Source organism: Mizuhopecten yessoensis, unplaced genomic scaffold (assembly GCF_002113885.1).
Source record: "Mizuhopecten yessoensis strain PY_sf001 unplaced genomic scaffold, ASM211388v2 scaffold7841, whole genome shotgun sequence".
Classification (NCBI taxonomy): Eukaryota; Metazoa; Mollusca; class Bivalvia; order Pectinida; family Pectinidae; genus Mizuhopecten; species Mizuhopecten yessoensis.
This window is the reverse complement of record NW_018407249.1, coordinates 366,720-376,689: the sequence shown is the minus strand read 5'-3', so window position 1 is coordinate 376,689 and position 9,970 is coordinate 366,720. Positions and strand designations below refer to the sequence as shown.

General features: G+C 42.2%; 1 protein-coding gene across 5 annotated transcripts in view; it reads right to left on the bottom strand.

Moving 5' to 3' along the window:
* The window catches only part of LOC110454446, a 33,864-nt gene that overhangs the window by 12,609 nt on the left and 11,285 nt on the right, over positions 1-9,970 (bottom strand). For all 5 annotated transcript variants that reach the window (XM_021503948.1, XM_021503950.1, XM_021503947.1 and 2 more), the window contains exons 7-8: positions 5,104-5,215; positions 840-1,052 (exon numbers count right to left, since the gene is read on the bottom strand). In XM_021503948.1, the coding sequence (XP_021359623.1) occupies positions 840-1,052; positions 5,104-5,215 (325 nt within the window). The remainder of the gene's footprint in view (positions 1-839; positions 1,053-5,103; positions 5,216-9,970) is intronic.

Here is a 9,970-nt window from a genome sequence, read left to right as displayed (position 1 = left end):
GGGGGGGGGGGGGGGGAGGGGCAAAATTTATTATGGTTTATAATGTAGGAATCCCCTGCAGAATCGGGGATTTACTTTGGTGTCCTCTATTTCAAAAGCGACCAAAATATATCTGCTGCACCCATTGCAATATTTGGGATCTTTATCTTTCTTTCTACTTCTAAGTACCTTTTATTTCCTAGCGCCTTGCTTGGCAACACCTCACTTTTGGCCTTAATGCTGAGCGTTCACCCAGGTGAGGAAGGCAATGGGTTTGGTCCCCAGACAGGGACATACCAAATCCTAAAAAATGGTAGTTGTTATTCCCTGCTTAACGTTTAGCATTTAGGGGAATGGCAACAACTGGTTCACCCGTTTTCAGTATAATGTGACCCGGTCAAATGCTGTGCTGGGTGCCTTCGGCATGGTATTTCAGTAAGATATCACTATAAAGTCGGCATCAGATCAGCGCTATCACAAGGAGGCAAGCACAAACATATCCTGTCCCCTGCATACACACATGCAAGCATGCATACACTATACATATGGAAGCACATCCTTAAATGACCTTAGCTGTTAATAGGACGTTAAACAAAATTAAACCAAACCAAACCAATCATCGTCTAATGATTATTTTATGGAATTTTGGTGAAAATGTACCAGTATGTTTCAGAGGAGATATCATTTGAAGGTTTTGCACTCTTCCTACCCCTACCTTCCGACCCCTGGGAAGGAGGCCTTGGTTAGCAATCGCTCAGGTGACCTAAATAACTGTTCAACCACTATTTGAAAGTCAGAAACTTACATAAAGCAATTGTTCTGATTTTCTGTGTCTTTAAAAAAAAAGATTTGGCTCTTACCCTGCAGAGTTGACTTGTTTGTTATTCGGTTCAGAGACTGGAGTGATGGACATCCTTGCCTTAGCACTGTTTCTGCTTTGGTCTCCCGAGCTAAGAACACTTGACCTAATGTAAGTCTGCTCAGAAATGTGTCTCAGCTGTGTCTGTTTACTACTAGCTCCTGACAGAACAGCTTCATCTCTCCTAGGATTAATATTGTCTTTTTTACCAGAACTGAAAAAAAAATCAATACAATTATTTCATTTCTTAAAATAATGTATCTGAATTTTAGAAAACACATAAAATAAACTAAAAACTTTTTAGAAGTTCAATCAATTTGATAAGACTTTGACACAAAATTAATTATTATAATAATCAAGTAATGGTCTATCCAACTTTATTTGAGAACTATTCCTGGAATGTGGTGAAAGGAGAAAACATACTGTACTTGACCAACTTAATTTTCTTACTAGAACCATAACACGAGGAGATTTTGATGATTTTTTATAATAACGACAACAGCCTGATTGTCTACATGAAATCAAATTTTCTTATTTCTGAGAAAAATGACCCCATAAATTGAGTACAACAATAACTGGGAATAATTCCAGGAATGTAATATCAGTTAAAATACCCTGATGAATGTCCCATTCTCTGGGCCAACACCCCTGCGCCCAGTGACCCTTGGAAATATGCGCCGAAACCCCCCTGTAGACCCCCAGCGCTATCGGTATACAGAAACGATCAAGCATCAAGGTAACCCCATTATAATCTGACAGGAATACATACCACAAACCAAGGTCCTCACGCATCTTTCGGGTAACCCTAATCTTGTGATGAGTTTTTTTAACCGAAATTGTTGCGTCAATTAGTCTGCGGGAAAAAGGCCTGCCAGGGGCCACCACTTGGCAAGCAAAATTCAATGATCCGATTAAAGACTGCAAGTTCCTTAAGGTAACTTTCACCTTACCCATTGCATATCCTTTATAACCTCGAAAAACTTACTTGCAATAACATCCCTTTGTATACATATTTCAAACCATGAAAATAGATTTTTTTTGCCAATAATCAATTCAACATAGATGGTTCATTCCAATACATTGGTGGTTAAATATCCAGAGCTATAGATGGGTCATTACAATACCTAGGTGGTTCAATGTTTGGAGCTATAGATTGGTCATTACAATACCTTGGTGGTTCAAAGTCCAGAGCTATAGAAGGGTCATTACAATACCTTGGTGTTTCAATGTCCAGAGCTATAGATGGGTCATTACAATACCTTGGTGGTTCAATGTTTGGAGCTATAGATAGGTCATTACAATACCTTGGTGGTTCAATGTCTGGATCTATAGATAGGTCATTACAATACCTTGACAGTTCAATGTCCAGAGCTATAGATTTGTCATTACAATACTTTGGTGGTTCAATGTCCAGAGCTATAGATGGGTAATTACAATACCATGGTGGTTCAATGTCCAGAGCTATATATGGGTCATTACAATACCTTGGTGGTTGAATATCCAGAGCTATAGATAGGTCATTACAATACCTTGGTGGTTCAATGTCTGGAGCTATAGATAGGTCATTACAATACCTTGACAGTTCAATGTCCAGAGCTATAGATTTGTCATTACAATACTTTGGTGGTTCAATGTCCAGAGCTATAGATGGGTAATTACAATACCATGGTGGTTCAATGTCTGGAGCTATAGATAGGTCATTACAATACCATGGTGGTTCAATGTCCAGAGCTATAGATAGGTCATTACAATATCTTGGTGGTTCAATGTCCAGAGCTATAGATGGGTCATTACAATATCTTGGTGGTTCAATGTCCAGAGCTAAAGATAGGCTATTACAATACCTTGGTGGTTCAAAGTCCAAAGCTAAAGATGGGTCATTACAATACCTTGGTGGTTCAATGTCCAGAGCTATAGATAGGTGGTGGTTCAATGTCCAGAGCTATAGATGGGTCATTACAATACCTTGGTGGTTCAATGTCTGGAGCTATAGATGGGTCATTACAATACCATGGTGGCTTGGTGGTTCAATGTCTGGAGCTATAGATAGGTCATTACAATAACTTGACAGTTCAATGTCCAGAGCTATAGATTTGTCATTACAATACTTTGGTGGTTCAATGTCCAGAGCTATAGATGGGTCATTACAATATCTTGGGGGTTCAATGTCCAGAGCTATAGATGGGTCATTACAATATCTTGGTGGTTCAATGTCCAGAGCTATAAGATGGGTCATTACAATATCGTGGTGGTTCAATGTCCAGAGCTAAAGATAGGCTATTACAATACCATGGTGGTTCAATGTCCAGAGCTATAGATAGGTCATTACAATATCTTGGTGGTTCAATGTCTGGAGCTATAGATGGGTCATTACAATACCATGGTGGTTCAATGTCCAGAGCTAAAGATAGGCTATTACAATACCTTGGTGGTTCAATATACAGAGCTATAGATAGGTCATTACAATACCTTGGTGGTTCTATGTCCAGAGCTATAGATAAGTCATTACAATACCATGGTGGTTCAATGTCTGGAGCTATAGATAGGTCATTACAATGCCATGGTGGTTCTATGTCCAGAGCTATAGAAGGATAATAACAATACCTTGGTGGTTCTATGTCCAGAGCTATAGATAAGTCATTACAATACCATGGTGGTTCAATGTCTGTAGCTATAGATAGGTCATTACAATACCTTGATGGTTCAATGTCCAGAGCTATAGATTGGTCATTACAATACCTTGACGGTTCAATGTCCAGAACTAAAGAAGGGTCGTTACAATACCTTGATGGTTCAATGTCCAGAGCTATAGATGGGTCATTACAATACCTTGATGGTTCAATGTCCAGAGCTATAGATTGGTCATTACAATACCTTGACGGTTCAATGTCCAGAGCTATAGAAGGATCATAACAATACCTTGGTGGTTCAAAGTCCAGAGCTATAGATTGGTCATAACAATACCTTGGTGGTTCAATGTCCAGAGCTATAGATGGGTCATTACAATACCATGGTGGTTCAATGTCCAGAGCTATAGATTGGTCATAACAATACCTTGGTGGTTCAATGTCCAGAGCTATAGAAGGGTCATTACAATACCATGGTGGTTCAATGTCTGGAGCTATAGATAGGTCATTACAATGCCTTGGTGGTTCAATGTCTGGAGCTAGAGAAAGGTCATTGCAATACTTTGGTGGTTCAATGTCCAGAGCTATAGATAGGTCATTACAATACCTTGGTGGTTCAATGTCTGGAGCTAGAGAAGGGTCATTGCAATACTTTGGTGGTTCAATGTCCAGAGCTATAGAAGGGTCATTACAATACCATGGTGGTTCAATGTCCAGAGCTATAGATAGGTCATTACAATATCTTGGTGGTTCAATGTCCAGAGCTATAGAAGGGTCACTACAATACCTTGGTGGTTCAATGTTCAGAGCTATAGTCATTACAATACCTTGGTGGTTCAATGTCAAGAGCTATAGATAGGTCATTACAATACCTTGATGGTTCAATGTCCAGAGCTATAGATGTGTCATTACAATACCATGGTGGTTCAATGTCCAGAGCTATAGATAGGTCATTACAATTCCTTGGTGGTTCAATGTCTGGAGCTATAGATAGATCATTACAATGCCATGGTGGTTCAATGTCCAGAGCTATAGAAGGGTCACTACAATACCTTGGTGGTTCAATGTTCAGAGCTATAGTCATTACAATACCTTGGTGGTTCAATGTCTGGAGCTAGAGAAGGGTCATTGCCATACTTTGGTGGTTCAATGTCCAGAGCTATAGAAGGGTCATTACAATACCTTGGTGGTTCAATGTTCAGAGCTATAGATGGGTCATTGCCATACCTTGACGGTTCAATGTTCAGAGCTATAGATTGGTCATTACAATACCTTGATGATTCAATGTCCAGAGCTATAGCTATAGATGGGTCATTGCAATACCTTGGCGGTTCAATGTCCAGAGCTATAGATGCATCATTACAATACCTTGACGATTCAATGTCCAGAGCTATGGATGGGTCATTACAATACCTTGGTGGTTCAAAGTCCAGAGCTATAGATGGGTCATTACAATACCATGGTGGTTCAGTGTCCAGAGCTATAGATAGGTCATTACAATATCTTGGTGGTTCAATGTCCAGAGCTATAGATAGGTCATTACAATGCCATGGTGGTTCAATGTCCAGAGCTATAGATAGGTCATTTCAATACCTTGGTGGTTCAATGTCCAGAGCTAGGGATGGGTCATTACAATACCTTGATGGTTCAATGTCCAGAGCTATAGGTGGGCCATTTTCATCACTGTAGTGTAGTATGTTCTTAAGGTCATCTTCTGTTTTCTTTTTAACAGAATCTGAAACCTGGATGTCTGAAATAACAAGAATCCAGCATGCTTACATAATAGCAAACCACAAATGTAAGCTTTACTCAGCTAGATTATTATGTAATACCCTTCACCCCTCTTTTCTCATTATGAAATTGGTCAAATAAAAGAAGAGGCCCAATGGGCTTGCATTGCTCACCTGGTATTTATTTCACCCTTAATTTTTTTGTTACCTTTAAAAGTGGACTAAAAGAAAGCTTCAGGCAAAATACTATTGCCTATGGCTAAGTCATTCAAAACAACCTGTTGGTTACTTAGAAAAAAGTAGATACAAATTTTACCATATTTGCCCTTTGTGACCTTTACAGTGGGTCCAGGTCATTCGTTTGAACGAATTTTGTAGAACTTTATATGTCCCAGTATTCTATTGGCTAGATATCATCACCCTGGGTCTTTAAGACAGATTGACAATGGACGTCGCACCACAGCATACAGTCATTTGGCTCTTTAGGCCAGGTGAGCAAACAACCATTCTTGACTACAATTTGTTGTTCACAGAAGTTACGTCTGTGAGGGGTTTGAAGTAGACTGAAATAAGCATATATATGGCCCAGTATGTGTTTTAAAGTACAACTTATCATGGCATTGGATCAAATAGGAATAGGATTTCAATACTTCCTGCCTGGGAAATGTGCTGTAAAGATAAATAAAAGTATGCAAAGACTAGAAAGAGTTATAGTTTGGATGTCTGTAGGAGTACTGGGACACAGTCAGTACTGGGTCACAGAAAATACTGGGACACAGTAAGTACTGGGTCACAGAAAATACCGGGACACAGTAAGTACTGGGTCACAGAAAATACCGGGACACAGAAAATACTGGGACACAGTCAGTACCGGGTCACAGAAAATACTGGGACAAAGAAAATACTGGGACACAGTCAGTACTGGACCATAGAAAATACTGGGACAGTCAGTACTGGGTCACAGAAAATACTGGGACACAGTCAGTACTGGACCACAGAAAATACTGTGGTTCAGTCAGTACTGGACTACAGAAAATACTGGGACACAGTCAGTACTGGACCACAGAAAATATCGTGACACAGTCAGTACTGGACCACAGGCTATTCTGGGACACAGTCAGTACTGGACTACAGAAAATAACGTGACCCAGCCAGTACTGGACCACAGAAAATACTGTGACACAGTCAGTACTGGACCACAGGCTATTCTGGGACAGAGACTATTCTGGGACACAGTCAGTACTGGACCACAGAAAATACTTGGACACAGTCAGTACTGTACCAAAGGCTATTCTGAGACACATTCAGTACTTGACCACAGGCTATTCTGGGACAGAGTCAATACTGGACCACAGAAAATACTGGGACACAGTCAGTACTGGGTCACAGGCTATTCTGGGAAACAGACTATTCTGGGACACAGTCAGTACAGGACCACAGAAAATACTGTGACACAGTCAGTACTGGACCATAGGCTATTCTGGGACACAGTCAGTACTGGACCACAGAAACTACTGGGACAGAGTCAATACTAGACCACAGAAAATACTGGGACACGGTCAGTTCTGGACCACAGGCTATTATGGGACAAAGTCAGTACTGGACCACAGAAAATACTGGAACACAGAACATACTGGGACACAGTCAGTACTGGACCACAGAAACTACTGGGACAGAGTCAATACTAGACCACAGAAAATACTGGGACACGGTCAGTTCTGGACCACAGGCTATTATGGGCCAAAGTCAGTACTGGACCACAGAAAATACTGGAACCCAGAAAATACTGGGACACAGTCAGTACTGGACGACAGAAAATACTGGGACAGAGTCAGTACTGGACCACAGAAAATACTGGAACACAGAAAATACTGGGGCAGAGTCAGTACTGGACCATAGAAAATACTGGGCTACAGTCAGTAATGGACCACAGAAAATACTGGAACACAGAACATACTGGGACACAGTCAGTACTGGACCACAGGCTATTCTGGGAGTAAGTACTGGGTCACAGAAAATACCGGGACACAGAAAATACTGGGACACAGTCAGTACTGGGTCACAGTCTATTCTGGGAAACAGACTATTCGGGGACACAGTCAGTACAGGACCACAGAAAATACTGTGACGCAGTCAGTACTGGACCACAGAAAATACTGTGGTTCAGTCAGTACTGGACTACAGAAAATACTGTGACACAGTCAGTACTGGACGACAAAAAATACTGTCACACGGTCAGTCCTGGACCACAGAAAATACTGGGATAGAGTCAGTACTGGACCACAGAAAATACTGGGACACAGCCAGTACTGGACCACAGGCTATTCTTGGACACAGTCAGTACTGGACCACAGAAAATGCTGTGACACAGTCAGTACTGGACTACAGAAAATCCTGGGACACAGTCAGTACTGGACCACAGGCAATTCTGGGACACAGTCAGGACTGGACCACAGAAAATACTGTGACACAGTCAGTACTAGACGACAGAAAATACTGGCACACAGTCAGTCCTGGACCACAGAAAATACTGGGATAGAGTCAGTACTGGACCACAGAAAATACTGGGTCACAGTCAGTCCTGGACAACAGAAAATACTGGGACAGAGTCAGTACTGGACCACAGAAAATACTGGGTCACATTCAGTCCTGGACAACAGAAAATACTGGGACAGAGTCAGTACTAGACCACAGAAAATACTGGGACACAGTCAGCACTGGCCACAGGCTATTCTGGGAGACCGTCAGTAATGGACCACAGAAAATACTGGGTCACAGTCAGTACTGGACCACAGAAAATACTGTGACATAGTCAGTACTGGACCAGGGAAAATACTGAGACACAGTCAGTACTGGACCACAGGCTAGTCTTGGACACAGTCAGTACTGGACCACAGAAAATACTTGGACACAGTCAGTACTGGACCACAGAAAATACTTGGACACAGTCAGTACTGGACCACAGAAAATACTGGGATACAGTCAGTAATGGACCACAGAAAATACTGGAACACAGAAAATACTGAGACACAGTCAGTACTGGACCACAGGCTTTTCTGGGACACAGTCAGTACTGGACCACAGATAATACTGGGACACAGTCAGTACTGGACCACAGAAAATACTGTGACATAGTCAGTACTGGACCACAGAAAATACTGTGACACAGTCAGTACTGGACCACAGGCTATTCTGGGACACAGACTATTCTGGGACACAGTCAGTACTGGACCACAGAAAATACCGTGACACAGTCAGTACTGGACCACAGAAAATACTGTGACACAGTCAGTACTGGACCACAGGCTATTCTGGGACACAGTATTGGACCACAGAAAATACTGTGACACAGTCAGTACTGGACCATAGGCTATTCTGGGACACAGTCAGTACTGGACCAGAGAAAATACTGGGACAGAGTCAGTACTAGACCACAGAAAATACTGTGACACAGTCAGTACTGGACCACAGGCTATTCTGGGACAGAGACTATCCTGGCACACTGTCAGTATTGGACCACAAAAAAATACTTGGACACAGTCAGTACTGTACCACAGGCTATTCTGAGACACAGTCAGTACTGGACCACAGAAAATACTGTGACACAGTCGGTACTGGACCACAGGCTATTCTGGGACACAGTCAGTACTGGACCACAGAAAATACTTGGACACAGTCAGTACTGGACCACAGAAAATACTGTGACACAGTCAGTACTGGACCACAGGCTATTCTGGGACACAGTCAGTACTGGACCACAGAAAATACTGGGACACAGTCAGTACTGGACCACAGAAAATACTGTGACACAGTCAGTACTGGACCACAGAAAATACTGGGACACAGTCAGTACTGGACCACAGAAAATACTGGGACACAGTCAGTACTGGACCACAGAAAATACTGGGACACAGTCAGTACTGGACCACAGAAAATACTGGGACACAGTCAGTACTGGACCACAGAAAATACTGGGACACAGTCAGTACTGGACCACAGAAAATACTGGGACACAGTCAGTACTGGACCACAGAAAATACTGGGACACAGTCAGTACTGGACCACAGAAAATACTGGGACACAGTCAGTACTGGACCACAGAAAATACTGGGACACAGTCAGTACTGGACCACAGAAAATACTGGGACACAGTCAGTACTGGACCACAGAAAATACTGGGACACAGTCAGTACTGGACCACAGAAAATACTGGGACACAGTCAGTACTGGACCACAGAAAATACTGGGACACAGTCAGTACTGGACCACAGAAAATACTGGGACACAGTCAGTACTGGACCACAGAAAATACTGGGACACAGTCAGTACTGGACCACAGAAAATACTGGGACACAGTCAGTACTGGACCACAGAAAATACTGGGACACAGTCAGTACTGGACCACAGAAAATACTGGGACACAGTCAGTACTGGACCACAGAAAATACTGGGACACAGTCAGTACTGGACTACAGAAAATACTGGGACACAGTCAGTACTGGACCACAGAAAATACTGGGACACAGTCAGTACTGGACCACAGAAAATACTGTGACACAGTCAGTACTGGACCACAGAAAATACTGGGACACAGTCAGTACTGGACCACAGAAAATACTGGATCACAGTCAGTCCTGGACCACAGAAAATACTCAGACACAGTCAGTACTGGACCCCAAAAAATACTGTAACACACAGAAAATACTGGGACAGTCAGTACTGGGTCACAGAAAATACTGGGACAGAGTCAGTACTGGACGACAGAAAATACTGGG